The sequence below is a fragment of the Durio zibethinus genome, chromosome 21, assembly GCF_047325235.1.
Source record: "Durio zibethinus cultivar Kanyao isolate XHJ-2024 chromosome 21, ASM4732523v1, whole genome shotgun sequence".
NCBI classification, from domain to species: domain Eukaryota; kingdom Viridiplantae; phylum Streptophyta; class Magnoliopsida; order Malvales; family Malvaceae; genus Durio; species Durio zibethinus.
In genome coordinates, this window is record NC_143182.1 from 5,579,481 (window position 1) to 5,601,341 (window position 21,861).

The 21,861-nt window shown below is 33.1% G+C and overlaps 2 protein-coding genes and 1 pseudogene across 12 annotated transcripts; all 3 read right to left on the minus strand.

Annotated features, from left to right (window-relative positions):
- Positions 1–5,329: 5,329 nt before the first annotated feature.
- LOC111306416 (peroxisomal ATPase PEX6-like) lies at positions 5,330–8,894 on the minus strand (annotated as a pseudogene). Its single transcript, XR_016331728.1, has 10 exons — positions 8,248–8,894; positions 7,911–8,153; positions 7,472–7,613; positions 6,948–7,068; positions 6,721–6,831; positions 6,615–6,626; positions 6,405–6,526; positions 6,152–6,296; positions 5,907–5,984; positions 5,330–5,610 (listed from the first exon to the last, which is right to left on the minus strand). The product of XR_016331728.1 is annotated as a peroxisomal ATPase PEX6-like (transcript).
- A 5,280-nt stretch (positions 8,895–14,174) lies between these two features.
- Positions 14,175–15,757, minus strand: LOC111305114 (uncharacterized). The gene has a single exon (XM_022902321.2). The coding sequence runs from the start codon at positions 15,637–15,639 to the stop codon at positions 14,446–14,448; it is 1,194 nt and encodes a 397-aa protein (XP_022758056.1). The 5' UTR covers positions 15,640–15,757; the 3' UTR covers positions 14,175–14,445.
- A 262-nt stretch (positions 15,758–16,019) lies between these two features.
- On the minus strand, positions 16,020–21,831 carry LOC111305112 (catalytics). 10 transcript variants are annotated; one of them, XM_022902316.2, is made up of 15 exons: positions 21,554–21,831; positions 21,281–21,353; positions 21,143–21,164; positions 20,957–21,035; positions 20,782–20,814; positions 20,192–20,340; positions 19,803–19,959; positions 19,306–19,546; positions 18,801–19,042; positions 18,178–18,441; positions 17,979–18,089; positions 17,054–17,278; positions 16,755–16,958; positions 16,484–16,660; positions 16,020–16,399 (listed from the first exon to the last, which is right to left on the minus strand). In XM_022902316.2, the coding sequence occupies exons 1-15, from the start codon at positions 21,821–21,823 to the stop codon at positions 16,196–16,198; spliced, it is 2,451 nt and encodes an 816-aa protein (XP_022758051.2). In that variant the 5' UTR covers positions 21,824–21,831; the 3' UTR covers positions 16,020–16,195. The 10 variants fall into 10 exon arrangements, with proteins under 10 accessions (XP_022758051.2, XP_089606810.1, XP_022758050.2 ...); XM_089750684.1 differs by having other exon boundaries at positions 17,045–17,278; XM_022902315.2 differs by having other exon boundaries at positions 18,178–18,465.
- Positions 21,832–21,861: the final 30 nt, after the last annotated feature.

Below are 21,861 nucleotides of genomic sequence, written 5' to 3' on the forward strand. Positions count from 1 at the left end.
ATTATTTTCATTAATTAATCAAAATTAACTAATGATTGATCGATTAACCAAAATAAATAGATTTAACCGGCTACTTCGATTAAAACAAATTATGAACACCTCCAATTTTTGCCTTTCTGTTAGAAAATATTGGGCTGGACCTGGATTCACAATTTTATTTTCCTTCATGTTTCTTCGTCATCTTCAAACTTTATAACAATAATTATTTTCATGTTTTTTTTCTTTTAATTTGTCCTACTTTTAAGATATTTATTTTTAAAAAAAATTATATTTAATGCATTATCAATGTATAAATATTATACAATATTAATTTACAAAATCATTGCATTATTAATTTATTTTAACATATTTAGATATTTAAATTTTAAAAATATTTATTTTTAAAAATTCTAAAATTTTGAATTTGTTAATAATGATATGGTAATTTATTGTGCATTATTAATGTATAACTCTATATATTGAAAATGTATCAAATATAAACTTTTTTTATTTAAAATTAAAGCATCAATGGCAAAAAAAAAAGAAAAAAGAGTTGAATTGGTCGCTTAAATTTTTGGTGTAATCTAAATTGTAACTTAAAAAAAATCATAAATAATTGAGATTTAAATTTTAAAAATTTTTAATATTATTTCTTCAAAATTTAAAATTATTATATGAATTAACCAATTTAAAATTCAGAATTTATTTATAAATAACTATATTTACTATAATGACTATATCCCATTAAATAAAGTTACAAAGAAAAGTTGAAGCTAGTTGAAATTTTGAATTTGAGATGAATTCATATGATTATTAAAATTAGAAAAAAAAAAAAAGGACAAAGGTTTCCTCTTTTGATTTTTATGCTTATAATTGAGAGAAAACATTGAGATTTTTTTTATGGATATTTAAAGAATGATTCACTTTTCAAGCTTATCCAATATTCTTAAGCTACCCAGAGTCGACCAACTGTGATCAATAACCCACATTCCACATTGTAAATTCGATGGAATAAATGAAAGTAGCACATTCACTAACAGGTGTGACTAGTTTTTAAAGAGTTGATGCCCATATCAATTTCAACCAATTGGACGGACTTCGCAACTAAGGTTTTTCTATTTTCAAATGACAATAGAAAAAATAAAAATAAAATAACCTATGAAACTTTAATTAAAGTTGTAAATAAATTGAATAAATGAACGAACATATATGTGTGATTTGTTAATTTATTTTTAAAATTGTTTGGATTCTATTTGTGTTCGATGAAAAAAATTATTTTTTTCAGTATTGTCGATTTGTTTAAATGTTAAGATGTTCACATTTGATTTATGATTAAATTTAATTCGATTAAATTAAATAAGTTCATTTGTAAATATTAAAAAAATATATTTGTAAATAATAAATAAATTATAACTAAATAAATTCTAAACGATGTAAATGAATATAAACTAATTTTAAAATAGACTTAGAGAGAAGGATAAAAACTATAATTTTGTTATTATTATCATTATTATAAATGACTAATAATAGAATAAATTAAAATAAAATTTAAATAAATTTGTTCATAAATATAAACAAACTAAACAAACATCAATTCACATTTAATTTGTTTAATAAATAAATATAAAAATATTATTCAATATCATCTGTTAAATTTAATAAACTAATATAAACAAATAAAAATTAAATATATGATTAATCGATTCATTTATACCTTTAACTTTAATATGATGTAGGCTATTAATAGAGATTCTTCTCTTGTTTAAAAACAAGGAAACGCTTATAAGCATCATCATATATGAATTAAAATAATACTAAGAAAAATTGTAATAAATATAATATTTTATTGAATTTAATAAAAATAATATATCAATTGCAAACAAAATTTAAAAAAATATTTTAATTGTGGTTAAACAATGATTCTAATAAAACAATTACCTGTATAAGTATAATTATAGCTAATAAAATTGATGGTTTTATTCCGTTTAACAAAATTTGTTCTCTAAAATGCATCATAAATATGCAAACAAAAAATAAAATTCATGAGGCCTAAAAAAATTAGAAACATTACTAAAATCCATAATATGCTTACCAGTCATCTATCAGGATGATGCCATACCAAAATCCCACTTTGTCTCCTTTTTTTTTTTTTTTTTTTTTTTGAGGTTGTGTTATACTGTTCACGATGTTAAAGAAATGATTGGCGATGGGATTCTACTTTCCTTTCAAGTAAACAATGGATTACAAAGTTTGTGTAGGATTCAAACCAAATTGGGCAACCATTTTTTGTTTCCCTTTTAATTTTATGGTTCACAAACATGATCGATTTTCACATCATTCGTTTCATGGTGTATTAAACATTACTCATATTACTTTCTGTTGGCATTGTCTCAACGAGTCCCTTTTTTACTCGTATTTGTGATTTTTAATTACAAATTTATCAATAATATATTGTTAATGCGACGTGAAATATGATAAATTTTGTATTGATATTATTATAATAAATTTATATAGAGTTTTGCTGTTGATAAAATTTTTTAAAGAGAGTAAGGTAACTAAATTGTTATGATTTATTTTTTTGTCTGTTATTAATGAGTTGAAGTTGTTAATAAATTTGACTTATTAATAGAATATCAAATTTTAATATCCGATAATTGACAATATAAGCTTGGCTAATAAAATATTGTAAGAAGGGCAAAATAGACAAAGTGGACATAGCATAGAAGACAGCGTGTAGAAATTCACCCACTGGGAGAGAAGCAACTGCCAACTGAATGCGGTTACAAGACTTGCTTTGGAGTCTGGAGTCTAGAAGGCGGCTATGTTTGACTGTTCGACAAACTGTCAATTTAGCTGCCATTTTTTTTTTTTATTTCATGGCAAAGAATTTTTAAAATTTATTTGATATATTTCTTTTTCGGATAAGTTTAAGAATAAATATTTATATGAATCTAAAGAATTTATAAAAAAATATTTTTTATAATTGAAAGTAAATAAATAAAGAGTGGTATATATTTTTAATATAAATACTTCATTTGATAACTGACCAATGACAGCTCGAAACTGATTTCGTGCTCCATCAATCGTTCATGATTAGAAGGTTGCAAGGCAGCTTCCTTTTTAGAAAAAAAGTACTGACCAACATTTACAAATTAAAAAAAATATACGGGATTTTAAGTTGCGGGTAAATTATGAACATTTTGATCTTATCTCTAATCATATATTTTTAGATAAATGTTCTCAAATTTTCTTACATTTAGTACATTTTGGATTCCGTCAAAATGAATAAAGGTGTTGTATATGAATTCTAATGAAGGTAGGAAATTGAAAACATGAGCATATCATGAAATGCATGAGGAAATTGATGGACCCACCAGAAATGGGTGTGTGGGGGTAACGTTTATTGCTTTCGTATTCGTACTCATAATAATAATAACAAGTTGTTTAAAGGATGTCTCAACCAAAGCATTACTTTGAAGGGATAATCTCAAACTCATAAATCAATACTTTTATACGTCTCTTAACTTTTTGCTTGAAACTAAGATCCCCTTTTATAGCCATGAAAATGGTTTGAAAAACTAATTTTTATAGTTTCTCGGAAGGAAACAAATAACTTGATCAATTGAAAATTTAATTAACACATGCGGAAATTGTTTCTTTGCTGTAAAACAATTCAAACGTAAGAAAAATTTTTTCTCGTAAAATATTTTCTGTGAAAACATTTTTTCTCGGAAGTCTTTTTGATGGTTTTTGAAGAGAAGGAATGAAATTACAAAAACATTAATTAATGGTGGTGTAGCATTAAATAAACAAAATTTTGCCACGTGGCTAAATCGTCAACTGGGTAGTTGGGTCCCAACTCCCAAATCATATACACAAAGGTTAATGCCTTGTTGGCCACTTTGGATTTCTGGAATATACCTTTTACGAAAATGAGAGGTTATGGATATGCTTTGATTTATGCGCTTTTATTATTTGAGTTAATCATTTACCAATTAATTTCTACTACCATAATATTTTAACTTTATATCTTAAGATCATGAAAAACATATGAATCCCTTTTTTTTTTTTAATTTCAATAAATGTCAAACAAATTTTTTATAATACGATCATTAATATTTGAGATTTTATTTTAAAAATATTTTACATTAAAATTTTCAAATTATCAAATGACGAGAGCTCATCCTTTTATTAATTACTAATTGCATACATTATATAATAAAAAATTATTTTATTCACAGACAATTAAAAGTATATGTCAGAAATTTTAAATACAAATCATAACTCATAAATACTGTATTTTCATATAAGGAACTATTGGGAAACAAGGAAAATGCTTTAATTGCTTTTCTATGGAAAGAAACAGAAGATGCTTTAAATACGGTTTGAAGCTTGAAAGCAACAAAAGTAAAGGCAAGGTTTGAGGGTCAATTACGGCCACATAAAAATTGAAACTAACGTTGAATTTTTTTGGTTCCCAACTGCCAGCTAGCTTGTTTGAGATAACTCTTCTAAAAGACTAAAGCAGACGGAGTATGTTGGAACTTTTGAAAATAAGAATCACAATCATAACTTGGCAGTTGAGAATTATTTGCTTCATGCCTCATGGATAAACTTATAAACACGTTTTATTTTAGTTTACCATGAATATGGCAATATAATATATGCCCCCCCAAGTTAAAATTTGTTTGAATCAATAATTTTTATTAATGATTGGAAGGATATTGAAAGGGAGTCGGTCCCATGCGTTAATCAAGCTTTCCATCAAACAAAGTATTTCAATGTTTTTCAGATTATAAAAAATCCTCGAAATATTCTTCTTTCAGTGCCGGCAAAGATTGAAAATATAGAATATCATTGAGAATAGAACTTATGGTTATGGATATTTATTTGATTTTCATTAAAAAATAAAATTATACTGTTTCAGTTTTGAGTTTAATAAATATATAAATAACAGTTATCAATTGAGAATACTGTTTTTTTTTTTTTTTTCCATATATTTTTAATATATAATTAACAATTAAAATTTTTATATCAAAAAAATAATTAAGTATTTAAATAATAATTTGTACGAATAGAATATGAAATACAACGATGAGACAAAATTTTAACAATGAGAAATTATATCGAAAGTGATATCTCAATCTAAACCACAATTAATCCTTGGCCATTTCTGATCACAACTCCTACCACACCTGTCTCAGCAGCCTTCAACAAATCCGATTGGAGGTACCTGCCATTTAACTTGGACTTCAGAATTTGTGCTCTCTGCCTCAGCCCGAAAGCCTTGCCATACTCTTTTTTTTTTTTTTTTAAAGAAGAGTTGAAATGTGAATCACGGAAACTCAAATTCTCTAAGTAGGCATTTTCTTTCAATATTACACTAACATCGAGTCAACGGTACAAAATTTTACCCATTTACAAAAAAGAATGATATAAATTCTGGGCTTTTTCAAGTAAAGATTTTTTTTGGGGGCTTTTTGCATCTTTTCTTTTGTTATTATTATTTTGTAATACGTAGTTTGACAATTGACCATAAATTCAACTTGAAGAACCTTCAAACTGATCTCGAAGCACTTCATACTTCTTAAGCTCTGCCATGGAAAGGGATGGTGAAATCTCTCCCAAGATCTGCATAGTCAAAACATTAGATGTTAGACGCTAGTCCAATGAAATGCGTTTAGACTTTAAAACATGTATTGCATGTTAAGAGGTGATTTGTGTTTTAAAGCGAACTTACTACATCTGTCATCATATTAAATGAAAGTTAACAAACACTAATAATAATGGAATAGCAGTTTATGCTAATTTAATCACAGGGGTTTTATCTCCTCATTTCTTTAATTATTAGCTTTCAGCTATCTAATTGCTATTCAAAATCCAAAATCACCCAAAGATCCCTTAGTCAGAGAAGATCCATGCCATACCTTCATAATATCATTGTGTTCTACAACAATGGAGTCAGCTTGATCTGTGCAAGAAGAATCTGAATCTGAACTCAACACCTACACAAAAGGAACCAGTAAAAGCAATGAAGAGAACAAATTAGTTGGAGGTGCTCGCACTAACTGATACATGATAAGCTCAAAACCCTCAAGGTATATTGCCTTGGTATTGAAGATATGACACCTTCACCGGGTTTCTTCAGTGGAAAATGCCTGTTTTTACTCACCTTGCGCTTTGCAGCATGAAACCAAGCATCTGCACATAAGGCATACATATCTGCACCAGTGAAGTTTGGTGGGCATCTCTTTGCAATTGAGTAAAGGGATATATCTACGTGCAATCTAAACTTTCTGGTAAGTACTTTAAGAACCCTGAACCAAGAACGGAATTGGCCATATAAAAGAAAAAAGAATCAAATGTAAAAATGGGTATAAAAAACAAGATCAAATAGAAGAAAAGGTCCAAAGGTATAAACTAACTGCTCTCTGTAAGATGCATCAGAGTTAATTCCAACATATAGCAGTTTGTCAAATCTACCAGGCCTTAGATGGGTTTGATCAACAAGATCTGGTCTGTTGCTTGCACCTATAATAAATAGGTCCTGGAATCGAGAAAGAGGATCAGTTGAATTGCTATTTGGACAGAAAGCAAAGGAATATAGTAGTTTCACAAAAAGCAGCATAAACAACCTGTGTGAGCAACTAGCAACAGGCAACAATTGTCATGATTAGTAACAATTGGAACTGAAGATAGCTGATCAAATCAATGTTATAGCAAGAGGGTCCTCAGTCTTCACCAAGAAACCACTCTGTCCATAACACCCCCAAAATTCCTAGAAGCACCTTGAGCAAGAGCAAGAGAATCAAGTTCATCGAAGAAGATGACACGTGGCCGTGCTAATCTTGCCTGGAAGAGTTGCAATATCACAACAATATAGTAAGGGCATAAAATGTACTGAAAGCCTGTATGCAATCCAATTTACCAAGGAATTATATACTGAAGACAAGTTTATTTTTGTTTACCTTATGGAAAATGTCTCGAACATTCTTCTGTGACTCTCCTATGTACATGTTAATTAGTTCAGGAGAGGCCAAATTTCGAAAAACATCAAAACGGTGTGGTAGAAGCATTGTTGGTAAGTATCTGCCACCAAATAGATAAAAAGGAAAGTGAGCCCATAGAAAGGCTAAGAAACAACCCTTTCAAGTGCTGTCATTTTGCCTGATATCAGTCATCATATAAGCATCACGACTGAAAGAAGTGAAATTACGTTGTTACCTTGATTGAATTGTCATAGAAGCTATCATATCATGAAATATTTTCAACCTTATTACATACATATATATGAATTATTACACATTGTAATGTAGGACATCTATCAAAAGGAGCAGCAACTGACATTTTTAAAATTTTTGAAAAGATATGCATGCCATTTTCCAACTACAGGCAGCAGAATAACTACGAAGCAAATGGTGAGGAAATACGTTAATAAAGTCAGAACAACTGTTGGCAATTGGGCATGTTTCCGACAAGTTAGCTGCTTCACCTTTGCGAACTGTTGAAAGCTTGAGTCAATGCAGCAGAAGTCTTCTTCTCAGAAGATGCTGTCAGATTGTGGCAGCTATATTCAACTACATGGAGACCCAGCCGCCTAGCAACGTATCTAACAACAGTCCTCTTTCGACGCCCTGCAATAAATACTTGATCAGAACACAGCTACTCCATACATTTACAAGCATATGTATACTAAAAGTAATACTTCGCCCTGCAATCAATCTGTATTATAATTAATTGCTGTCACTAGGAACCGCAACATTAAAATTAGTAACAAGTTTGGCAAGCATAATTTTTTTAGTGCAGGGAGAAGCACCACAAAGTTGTGTCATAAATCAAAGATTTCATTTCCCGTTAATTAATATTTATGAACTAAGTATGTAGTCAGTTTACTAGAAGCCAGCAAGGGATCAACATAGCATCCAGCACACCTGGCAGACCGTGTAGTAGAACAGAAACTCTAAATTTCAAAGAAAGTGGTGATGGGCATAGAGGTGGTGCAAGAATGGAGGCTAAAATCTTCACCGTGTACAATTGCAAAGGTGCAAAACCTTTTGTTCCAGCAATCAACAAATCTGGGGAAAAGCAGATGGTGCACTCCCTCCAAGAACTAGAGCATTCTGTGCACAATTGACTTGAAGAACAGCCTCATCTGATGGTTCCATAGCAACAACCTGAAAACAAGAATTACCATCTGAAGACAGCCTGGCACATTGTAACGTTCACTGTACATATCATGCCATGGGTAATATATGAACAAAATATTACCTCGCAATGGATGATATTATCACTCCAATTTTGCAATCTCGAGTTACAAGGAATGCAAATGACTGAATTGAAATTCCATACGAAAACACTGAAAACATCTCTCCTTGCTAAATATCTATCCACTTCAAAAAAATTGTGTATTGTTGAATCAGTAATTTCTTAGCGATCTTCAGCCTCAACAGAAGAAATTCCTCTCAAAGATTCCAGGGAACTGCATTCTGGTATCTTAACAAAGGAAACCATTAAGTGCGATGCATATTTTGGCAGTCAGTCCAAAGGTTCCAATGATAAACTGATAAAAGAAGATTCGGTGTCTCAGTGTCTCCCCTGCAAGCCTTATCATCCACATTACCTTCAAAGAGAGATGCTAAAGTCTCTTTACCTTCATGGACAGGAGATCTCAAGCACGATGTGTGTAGGTTAAGGTTAAAAGCTAACAGAGGAGATACATAGGCAACATCATGGTCCAACAATACAGAGTCATTTGGAGGAAAGCTGCATGACGGAAACACAAGAATTATATGGGGAGGATAGGAAACGGGTTCTTTGCTTAGAGACACGTGGTAATGGGTATTTGGTGGATCTAAAACAAGAACCCGAGCAATTCTTTGTATCTTTGTCTCCACGTTTCTAGCAAGCACCTTAAATTTTTAAGAAACTAAAAAGGAAACTAAAAAAAAAAAAAAAGAACTGAGGTCAGTCATAACATTATTAGGCAATTAATTTTCTTTTTGCAATAATTATTATTACCGTCGTTATTAACAATTATTAATTCCATTTTCTCTTAATCAAGAGAACTCTCAAAACGCAAATTGAAAATTCACTTTTTGCACCTTAATGATCAGGAAAAAGAGCCCCAAATTCATTTCTTTTTCGTTACAGCTTTCTCCTAGCAACCAAACAGAGCTTAAACAAACAAAAAAGAAAATTTTCACAATAGCCACAGAAGTAATAGTAGTAAGCCTATGCTACATGGTCAGATACTTAAATTAAGCTAAAAGTTCCGTTATTTTCTTTTCCACGCATTTCTTTTTAGCAACCAAACAGAAACTTAAACTCACCAGCGAGCCAGAAGTTATTGATAGTCTCTTCAATGCAGAAGTAGACAGTCCCACCAACACAGAATCGTCCACAGAAGTTAACTTGGGATCTGAAATCTCATTTTTGTCCTTCCAAAGTTAACTTGGGATCTGAAATCTCATTTTTGTCCTTCGAAAACTTTGGAATCCCCACCCACGCAAATCGACAGCGGAAAGATTAGTTGTACGGGCTTCACCGAGTCGTGCAGAACTCAGAACTGAATTGACGAGGATTTTGGTGGAAGAAAGCACAAGCAGCTTCCTTCTCCCCACCATCCTAAAACCGCCGCTAAAATCCCTAATTCAATTCAATTATAGAAATCAGTAGTTATAAATGGGGAGAAATGGGGAAGTTAAGGGAGACATGACACACGTTTGTATGGTTCCAGAGTTGCAGGTGGATTAGACTCACGCAAATCGATGAAAGCCTCCTTTTCTTACTTCCGATTGGTAACGTTCACGCCGTTTATATAGCCGTTTCAGTGTCAGCCATTTTGTTGAGCTGGGCTGTAACTAAAAGCTTGGCACATAATCTATTAGAATGAAATTTTGATGGGCTTAGTATTGGGCCTGTGATCCAATGCGGTGAGAAGAGTTGGTCTTATTTAGGCTTTTTCAAAGGGAAAATGCCATTCAATTTCCCTCTGACTGTCGATAATCGTCCGGTTTATTGTTAGCGTTTGATTATTTAGTAATAGTAATCGAGATATGATTCATTTGATCAGGATTATTTAATAATCGCACGACTCAAGATGTTGCTCAATATACCCAAAAATGGCTTAAATCGCACTTGTTAATTATTATAACAGTGTAATAATTAGACCTTAAAATTTTATATCTAATATCTTGATTTTCAATATTAATACAAGTAAGATTAAAATTTAATGAAATAAAAGAAAGTTACCTCTCATCATATAGCTCAATAACATATATTAAAGAATGTATATATTATTAATAATTGTATGATCTATTAATAAAATAAATAAAATTCAATACGTGATAATTATTTTTGTGATTTTATGTTTATTTGTACTCTTACATTACACTCTAATATTTAAGTTATGATTTTATTCTTTTTACGGCAAAAAGATTCTAGCATATTATAACTTTTGTGAAAAAAAAAAATGAAGTGAAGGTGAGCTTATCGAGATCTTTCGACACATGGAAACTTATATGTAGTATGTAGAATCAAGTTCACCTTTCCCTGACAATCGAAAAATTCTCATCGCTATGCACGGCAGATCAAACAGATATCTTACAATCAATTGTCAATAAAAATTAGATCCAAAGCATCCTGAAGAGTTCGAACACTCGAAAAGGTGAAGACAAGTTGGAACCTTTCTCTTTCCAATCCCATATCACTCGAGCATTAAACGCTAAAAAGCTTGATATATTAAGCTAATGTTTTGAAGGTTGCCGAGTCTGGTAACGCGGGCTCGTAACCCAGTGTGGGGGCATTAAGGTGTTGCTGGAGAGTTGAACGCGTTCAGCTTATGGGCTATTCATCTGGGATCCAAACATGTGCCTACTCAGGGCAAGGACAACATAAATGTTGATGGGTCTCAGTTGCCCTAATCCCTGAGTTGGATAGGTGGTTTGGCTTAACAGAGCAGCGTCCCCTATTCTAGAACCCCGAGTAGGCCAACCAGCCGTGTGGTTATCCATGAAGCCCGTGCTCACTCGACCTTCACCTTTTTTTTGACAATGTAAGGAGGCTCGTGACCCCATATGTGCGGGTGTGGAATAGCAATGGTGCATATAATTTCATAATTACAGATGATACAGATCAAACCTCTCTGATTGGTTATGTTTGAATTTATTGATAAGTTTTGCAACTTCATAAAATATGCGAAAAAAGCATATCTAACAAATGAGCTAACAAGTAGAGCACTAATGTATTTAAACCATGGTAACAATGAGATTAAGCATTTACAAGAGGATTTCACCGAAACTTTATTTTATTTCAGAGCTTTAGCCCATTACCTTTCTTTTATTAGAGAATTTTGACTATTAAGCTTTTGCCTCTGGCTGTTATTCCTACCATGAAAACAAGAAAGGATAGTTAAAAGGAATTTATAAATCTGATGTTCTCACTCCCCTAATTCAATAATCTATTATCCCACACCGAATAAAGAGACAGCCAGCCAGAGCTTTACATTTTCTCCCTCTTGAATGTTACATGGCAGGCTCGGTAACGTGAGCTTGTTACCCGAGTAGAGGCATTGAGGTGGCCTTGAGAAGTGAAAAAGAATGAATAACCAGTGGCCGTGTCGAAGCGATAAAGTGGGCCTTTACCTGTCTCGCCATCGAGGGGAATAACAGTGGTAAGCCTACCGGAATTAAAAGCGGTGAGCGCTAACAAAACAGCGGAAGAGAGGCATCATGCCTACTGGATTTAAAAGCGATGTGCTTGCTGGCTTATCGGAGCAGCAGATGACCTGTCCGTCACAGGCCCATTCTTATCTCCACCTCCACCTTTTTCATTTTTTTGCTGATCCAATGCAAGAATAACGATGCCGAAAAAAGGGTTCTCTAAGGAAGTTAAAACACTTTTGATAAGTTATTTATAGAGTAAGTAGTTCACCATTCCTTTGTTACAAAGCTGTTAAATCTGCATCGTAAATGCTTATCTTCTGAACCGACGTCTTCCGCATTCCTACAGCTTGATGAAGCCACCAATCCATGGCCACCGAATACACAAGTAAAAGCAACAATTTTGCAGGTTTGCACTTAGCACATAACTTTTGTCCTTGCACAATTCAAAACCCACCATTTTCATTCTATAAACAAGAGTTTAAGGACATCCGTTTCATTTTGTTTACAGCACAAATTCTTGACAACAGCAATAGCCAATGCATGACAGGTAAACATTTCAGAAGTATGGGATAAAAGTTTTATCATTTTTTAAAGTGAAAGCACATTTCACATCAAAATCTTCTTCCCCAACAATCATGTTTTGATCTTAGATTTTGCAGTGAAAATGAAGCTAAACTGTGGTTTGAACTATGGTGCCCTTTGAGACTTTACCATCAATTAAATTGCAGGAAATTAATATACTTAGAAGATAATATTGCAACGTTTGACATATACGAGGAAGTGCTTAAATTATATATATTTTAAATTATATATATAATAATATTAATTAAAGATATTTTATGTTTTATTTTAGTTTTATTATAAATAACAACATCGTTATGTTTTTTAGTTTAAAAATATAATTTTTATTAAAATTTTAAAATTCGAAAGTAAAATTTGAACGTCAAAGATGTCTCTTATTTTAAAAAAGCAAAATTTATTAAAATTTTAAAATTTTAAAAATAAAATTTTATTATCTATTGCATTTTTATTTTAAAAATATGATGTTTATTAAAATTTCATAATTTGAAAAATACAATTTATCTTTCAAATCTCAATGCAATTAATATTTAAAATAATTTTAATTTGAAATAATTTAACATTATTGTAATTTTGATTTCAAATAATTTAATATTATTTTAAAAATAGACATATGTTAACAATTATTATATTTTTATTAAATAAATTCAAATAATTATACAAACTAAATACAAATTTAATCCTAATAAATAAAAACTCAATAAAAATACAAACTGAATTAATTTTATAATTTCTAAAAAAATAAAATTCAAATATAATCATTGTTAGGTGTCAAAAGATGAAATTCAAATGCTCTATGTGTGCCAAGTTGGATCTCGATTTATCATATAATTGTTTTTATATTGAAGGGTAAAATAAATTGTAAAAACCATTTATTTAAGATAAAAATGAGATAAATTTTACATTTTATCAAAAATCTTAAAAAATTTAAAGAAAAAGAGAGTTTATGATTCAGAATTACTTTTTCTTTTCTTTATATTGTCGAAAATCTTTAAAAAAATCATATTATGAGAACTGTCGAAAATCTTAAAAAAAATTATCATATTATGAGATCGGAATCAAGTTATGAAAAATAAAATTTTTGGCAGAAATTTAAATTTCCCCAAACCAATCGCACACTTAGAGGGAATGCAACAGGTAGACACGGGAAGAGGCATACTGCAAGGCTCAAGCTTCATCAAATCCTAAATCAAGAGATCTTAATAGGAAATGCCATTTTCAACTTACTGGTCGCTGAAGAATCTAACAAAAATTCAAAGGCTTATGTTTCTACAACAACTTCCATTGAAAAATCAGGTTTAACATTTCTGTTATTTTCAGATCCAGATGAACCAATTGACAGACCTAAGACCCAGATTATAACGTTAAAAGAAAAAGCAAAGACCCAGAAAATCACAGTTCAAAGATAAACCAAAGCATAAAAATCACTTCACAAAATCTCCCAGAAACACCAAAACATGAACATCAACACCCTAAACCAAAACATCTAAGACAGATCCAAGCTTAAAAATCAACAGATCCAAGCTTAAATAGAGCTCAAACATATTTCGATTGAATTTTCATAACTCAACAGATCCACACCAGATAGATGCAAAACAGAAAAAAAAATGAAGATGCTTACAGATGGGGGGGAGAAGGAGCTCAAAGGGATTGAAGGCGTCAGCAACAGGAGGAGCTGGGCAGATTTGTCAGAGAGTAAGAAGATGAGAGGGAGACGGCAAATTTGTCGAATGAAAAGTTGTAACATTACATACAAGTGGTAAAGTTATTTTGCATAGGTTTTTGGATGCAATGAGATGGTAGGATCAGGAGCAATTAAATTGTAGAAAATTTGGACTACTTCCATAACTCCAAACGCAACCTATATCTTTAACTAGACATTATACTATATTCAAATTATAAATTTCTTCTTTCCACAGCAAAAATGGAGGGAAGGGAAGGGAAGCTTATGGAGACCTTTCAACACATGGAAACTTATATGTAGTTTGTAGAATCAAGTTCATGGGTGAACTTTTCCAGGCAACCTACAATCAATTCTCAGTAAGTTTTAGTCAACAGAACAATTGCAAATAACAAAAACTACTCCAGGTCCAGGCACCATATACATGAACTGCAAGTTCCATTGATACTTTGGTGCCCAAAACCACCAATGCTAAGTTAATTCAATGAGAGTGAATTGATATTTAACTCACAATTGATAACTAACGATGCAAATCATACTCCCTCAAATTTCACCTTGATACACACTCAACAATTCAGGTACCTTCTCCTGATATTTGATCACAAATCTCTCCAAGAAGCGCTTCTCAACAGGCAGCAACACAGTGGTTAAGCTTAAATCTTCTTTTATCAATCCCTTTGACAACAAAATCTGAAAAACTGAACACCTAGGGATTATTCTCTTCTCCAAGCTGAAAAACAAGATAACAGGAAATTGAGCAATTGCTCGTGATGGACACCCCATCTTATTAACAAAATAATCCATAGTCATCATAATTTTCTTCTCCGACAACATCATAGAATGAGGGTGCTTCCTAAATGCTGTAAGAATATCGTCCTTAGACCAACCCCATCTCTTGTAAACCTCAAAACACTTTTCCCATAATGACTTATTACCCTTCCCTGAAAGGGCATGCACTGCTAACACAAACGTGCATTTCCTAGGCTCAAACCCCATTTCTTTAACCTCTCCCACAATTCTACAGAAATCTTCATGCTTTTGCGTCACAGCCTCAGGGAAATGAGTCAACAACAGGGAAACAAATTTTTGGGGGACACCTAATTTTCTCAAAAAAGCAATATTGGGCATAAGATTCTTTGAACGATCTTCTAGGAAGATCCATGTAGTACGCTTTAAAGCAGAAACAATTTTCTCATTGGATAGCAAAACACTCTTCAGATATTTGTAAGTGGGTACAATTTGGTTCTCCAAGCTTCTAGTCAAGAGCGTTGGGTCTGAAGAAAGAGTCCTTGCAAGATCAGATCTTGACAACCCCATAGACAGAAAAAATTCAAGCTTTGGCAAAAGAATATTCTCAGGATTTGCTACAAGAAGCACGGGGCGCTTCCTGATGAGATTTGAGATCTGGGTTCTAGAGAACCCATAGTTTCTCAAAAGCGCCAAAACCAAGTCAGGTTTCTCAGGAGACTGAAAGTGTACCTTTTCCGAAGCTGAGATGGCAGACTCTGAGGACAACCCACATGAGTTTATAAGATAAGTGACAGTGAAAGTGTGTTGCTTGGCGGTGGTTTTCCAGGTGATAGGTTTAACAGAAGTCTCATTTTGGAGAGACACGAGTTTAGGCTTTAAATCGGCTAGGTTGCTTTTGAGTTGGACCGGCTTTCCCGAAAGGAATTGTACAGAAGAGATCGATAGATAGTCCAGTCTCAGGGTCTGAAAATTTTGGTTTAATGCCATTGTAGATTTTGAGTGGATGATGAATATTGATTATGATGACGATAACGCTCAGTTTCTTTGGATATTTCAGGTTGTGACTGAAAACGGCCTCCCACTTCGCAGTGGGCTTTAACTTTTGGATCATGAATGAATATTGTCTAATTTTTTGTGTTTATCAATATTTAATTTTTATATCAATATTTACTGACTTCTTTTTTTTTTTTTAATTTTGTAAAAGGCATTTATTTATAAATTACCCAAATTGTATAATTTCATGTATAAACCCAAATTATTCAATTTACTAAATATTTGCTTACGAAAATTTAATATTCAGATGATTTTGTAATTTGTGTAGAAAGTTCTTTCACAAAATGTAAAAAAGAAAAAAGAACAGAAAAATATGAGAGCAGAAAACAGAAAGCAATATTACCATACCTGTTACATTTATTTATTCACTCTATATGGTATATTTATTACAAGTGAACATTTGCCTCTGTTTCTTGCAAAATTTGATCATACTGTTATGTAAATAAACCTCTAGGCTCTAATAAAACTTTCAGAGCAGTTTCTGACCGACTCATACAGCCGAGGGAGTGTTCTTTGAGAGCAGATCTTCTAGGGATTTAGGGCTGCTTATAGGAGGGCTGCATGTGAAATTTTGGCATACAAGAGCAATCACCTTGTCAGCTGCAAAATTGTTTCTTGCCACGAGGGCAACCTTGCCATTATTTGCTTCCCAAAATTCCATATCTGCTGTGTTGGTTGGATCTATATGAATTACCTGTCACATATCGAATGAGAACAAGGTCAAATTAAGTGTAATTTACTAGACGATGGCGATAACTTATTTGAGTCTTATATTTACTGTTTTGTTGGGATCATATGAGGTATGAGCAGCAGCAAGCATGTTTTCAAACTCTACCGAAGGCTTATGGCCAACCAAGACAACTTGCTTCCTGGAAGGAATGGAAAGCAAATCGGCTGCACAACACATCAGTGGCACTGCCATTGCCATTTCCTTCAATCTGGTCTCAAAAACAGCCTGCAAAACATAGACACAGTTCCAAAACCAAGCCACAATTTACGTAAGCAAGTTTGATTCAAGGAAAATCAATCTCAATGAACTGAGGACAAACCAGAAGATGCTCTGCAATCTGACTGAAATGATCAGATTTACTGCCAGAAACCATGGAGGCCAATCTCGCAAGATTGATTGCAGAGACTGAGTTTCCTGATGGTTCTGCTCCATCATGATCTTCCTTTACTCGGAGTAGAACTGAAGGGTCTTCTCCTGGAGTGTTGAAATAGGCTCCACCTTCTCTATCAAGGAATAACTCATCCTGGACCACAATATTGTAATGTAAGCTAGAAGAATTAACAGGGAAGGAGATAAGAAAACAATGTTAGTGGAAATAAGACCATCTACAGCTCTCGCCTGCATATCCTGGAGTTCAGTCGCCCAAACCAGCCAATCAATACTACCACCACACTCATAAAGATCCAGCAATCCTGAAATTAAGAAAGCATAATCATCTAAAAACCCGGGTGCTTTGGATGGGCCATTCCTAAAACTATGCTGAAGCCTGTGTGTTTGCTCATTGTACAGATGTCTTCTAATAAAACTTGCTGCCTTCTCTGCAACTTCCATGTACTCCTTAGGCTGGAATTATCAAATAAGCAAAATTATTATTCAAATAAGAATTACCCAGCAAGAAAAAGACAATTATGTATGAATGAATAACAGGTCAATACGGCTCCTGCTGTAAACGTGATAGTTACTCAAAGAGTGTGAAAATCACTTAAAACATAATTAGATTACTGGGATCTTCAAGTCTCAAAACTACCAATCAAGGAGCTGGACATAACTTTTTTGGCTGAGCATCAGTCAGAACCAGCCTCCAGCACTAGATGAATTCACTAAACACTAAGATAATAATATAAAATTTAATATTTGGTGACAATAGAGAAAATCGCTTAAGTTCATATTACCCTAGAGTACTAGCGCACCAACCACTTAGTACAGTTTTACTAGTAGGTTTGCTGCACAAGGTCTTATATGCATTTATACCACAACCAAAGCCAACCACATTTATTATCTCACTGCTATAGATTTGCTTTAATAAATGACGTGCTGACTTCTCATATTGCTTAAAAGCTAATGTAGACATCATGTCATTAGATTCTGGAGCAGGTTGTGATTTGTGAGAAGCTATAAATTTCACAGGAGTATCCAAAACAAAATGCATCTGAGCTGGGACATGAACTGGACTAAACGAGCATGGTGCTAGATCAACCCTGTCTAATTAAAACAACTATGATAAATCAATTCACTTCCCGGAGTGAAGAAGGTAAAATCTTACATCACAGCCAACAACAGGAAAGTTGAAATCCGTGCCCTGTCGTTCACCCTTGAGGATTTTAGATGCTCTTGCAAAAGATGAAATTGCAAGTCCATTCCACGATACAATAACCTAGCAAGCACCTGATATTAGTGTGCATGACCAGCAAGATAAAAAGGAATAGAGGAATCACTTGACGTTAGTTCTATCAAATGAGTACCTTATCATCCAAATGTGGCCTAGGTCGCTTTGACCTTACATCAAAAAGCTTCTTTTTGCATTCACCTAGAACATCAAAATACTCTTGGAATGGCATGCCAAGTTTTGATGCCAGTGCTGAAGAATCATTTCCTTCAATGACCACATTCTTCCCCTTGAATTCGTTATGTGGGTCACTCATTCTAGAAAGATCACAATTTCCTGAGGGCTTTACATAGTAGTGCTCCTTAAAAAGATTTGTGTGCTCTCCAAGAATGCCATCAATCTTAAACAAGAAAGATTGAGCATTCTGTTAAGAAATTTAGTAAAAGGAGGATCATTTGACATTGTTTAACAACAAGAATGTTCATCTTTCACTCAATAATGAAGTTTGAAAGCAGTGGTAAATGAATTTAGCCATGTAAAGAACAATTCTCATCATATTGTTACAAGCATCATGCTAAATAAATCTTTTTTCTTTTTCCCACTATTTTGCGAAGCACAAGAACCCTAATGTAATGAAAATTCTCATCATATTGAGACATGCATCATGCTGAATAATATCTTCCTTTCTCCCACTTTAAGGACAAGAATCCTAATCTAATGAAATATGCACATGCTCAGTCAAAAATGACAGAAAAGAACCTCTTTGCTTGTCCATATGTAGAAGGCTCCCTCCTTTTTCCTGGTTGCACCTTCAAATTCAGCACTATCAGCATCCTCTGCCGAAAAGATTCCACCTTCTGACCCAATCATATCTCTTCTCAAATAATCAAGGATATCACGGGCGATAAAGGAATAGAAAACATCCCTAGTGATGGAAAAAACATCCAAGTAAACATTGGCAAGTTGCCCTTGGTCATACAGCATTTTCTCAAAATGAGGAACTGCAAGAAAAGATAACAGTTATAATGATGTCCATCACAACAATAGACAAAATGAAAATTTTTACGACAAAAATTAAGTTGCCAGAAAAAGGAAGAACAAAAAAAAAATGTTGTGGGAATGATGAATACTATAATATGAATTAGTGGTAAATATGTAGCAATCATATTGATTAGAAAAGATGGTATTCTAAGCAAATATCTTCTTCTCAACTTGTTAGAAATTACAAAAAGAAAAGACAAAGACAATAAATAAAGAAACTGACCATGCCAGCATTCATCCACACTATATCTATGAAAACCGCCTCCAATGTGGTCATGAATACCTCCTCTTGCCATGCATTGCAGGCTAAAGAGAACCATTTTCAGACTTTCTTTTGCTCCCCCTGGTTTTCCGATTTCCCCTAATTTTTTGGAATAATAGAGCATCAATTGAATCTCAACTGGTCTAGGAAACTTAGGAGCAGATCCAAACCCTCCAAACCTTGAATCATAACTTTTAGACAGCTGAAAAGAAACAGAAAGGAGAAACATTCATCTATTTTGCACAGGCACATTAATGATGTTCAGAAAAGAACAACAGTTTCATACACATCAAGTTACAAGATTAAATTCCCTTGCAAAGAAGAATAAAACTGAGAAAACACAATTGAAGCAGATCAATAAAACTCAAGAATTAAGTTGTACCCAGGCTATATCGCTTTCCATTGAGCTATGGGCTTCATGAATAGGCAATGCCAGTTCTTAAAAGATAAAACCATACCTGCTCTGCACACAACTGTAATGCATTTTCTGGAAGCCCATCTGGCAATTGATTTGAAGCTGCACTAGCTGACAATGCTTCTGACAACTGTTCAATAGCAAAGGCTCCACTTTTAACAAGCATGTCCTTTTTATTATTCCAAGCATCCTTCACCTTTCTGAAACAGAAGAAGGAAAGGGGTTGAGACGGGGATGAATAAAATGAGCAAAGTAGAAAAATAACACGCATTATTTAAACAATATGAAATTGAGAGGAGAAGGTTTAAGCTCAAATTTTAGCACTACAATCCAGAAGGTCACCAACCAGTGTTTACAACCCAACCAAAAAGGAATATAAAAGAAAGTATGGAAAAAGAAAAATTAGTGTTTCAGAAAGAAAATATTGCTAACCTAAGAATGGTCTTGAATCCGGGCCTTCCATACTTATCCTCAGGAGGAAAGTAAGTTCCTCCCATTAAGGGTTTTAAATCAGGTGAAAGGAAGACAGACAACGGCCAACCTCCACCACCATACAAAGCCTGCACATATGTCATGTACACCTAGAAAAATGAAATTATTCTGTCAGCACGATATATTTACAACACAGGATAATAATTTAGAAGAATGATGCTTCATTTTTTGTAAAAAAATAACCCTTTTTTCTGCTGAATTTCCTGTTCTGATGGAAACAAACTAGATAGATCAATGTTCAACATTCAAATTATTAATAATCCTCTAGTCTCAACAAATGTTCATGCTCAACATTTAGCTATTGAGTAAATGCCAAGCATACACTATCATATCTAACATCTTTTAACTCTATTACACGCATAAGCATATAAGTGCCTCTCTAGTACATTGCATCTTCTTGTTCTTACGATGGCTTTAATTGTGTCAGAGCTATGTAGTCACTCTGCTGTGCTTAAAAGATAATGATATAATCACATTCAAACAGACCAACTGCAGAAAAGAGCTATACAATTTCTGTTGATCTCATTTACCTTGTCAACATCTGGTCTTTCTTCTCGATCCACCTGTAGAACTGGCATGTTAGAAAAGTATGGCAGATCAAGTGCTTTAGAGACCCTTCTGGCCAGTTCATGAATTACCAAGCCAGAATTGGACATTCAAAAAGATGTAAAAAGTACCCAAAAAATCAATTAAGTTCATACTCACCTTAATACTCACAAAACAATCATTCAACAACTTTGCAACCTCTTCATTTTCAAAAGACTCCACCTCCATAACATGACACCTTCATAAATGATTTAACAAGAATCTGTCAGTCCTCGTTTAACCATTTACATTCAATGATAAAGTAGTCCAGATGTCAATTTGCAGAAAATGGGTAAAGTCTTTTACCAGTGGCAGGTACTGTATCCAACTTCAAAGAGAAGACCACCATAGAATGAATGACCAAATGACCAAAATTAGTAACACATTGTTAAATGTTAACACCTATAAATTATCCAAACGACACTAAGCAAGAAAAGATTCTACTTGATAAGAATATTGGCACGTCTCTTTTTCTTGCTTCTGCAAAAGCTTCTTCGCTCCAAGGATACCAATCAACCTTCAAATTATGCAACCAATATAGGATTATAAATTACATAGGAAAGTTAAATATAGAACAAAGTCATAATTTATTGAAATTATATGTGTTTTTTTTTTCTCAATTTTATAAAATCAAACAAAAACTAAACTCCACTTAGCTGAAATATTAGAAATCTCAATAGTCCAAATTCCCAAAATAAAAAGGCTTGATAGAATTACCGGGTTATGAGCATGTTGAAGAAGATAAGGACTATGCTCCGCTGCGAGGCGATTAGTATACTTTTGGGAGTGTGAACTTGAAGTCGTGGTCCTTTCAGCCATGGTGAAGACCTTGCAAGCGTGAATGGGTCGAGGGAAAACGCCCGAGAAAGGCCAAGAGAGTGAAGGAAAGTGAGTAGAGGGATATAGGAATTTTCTGGGTAATGAAGAGAATTTGTTATGGCGAGAAAAGAAGAAAGAAGAAGAAGAGAGAAGCAGAGTTTTTGGCATAGGATTATGAAGAAAAAGAAGAAGAATTGGTATTATAT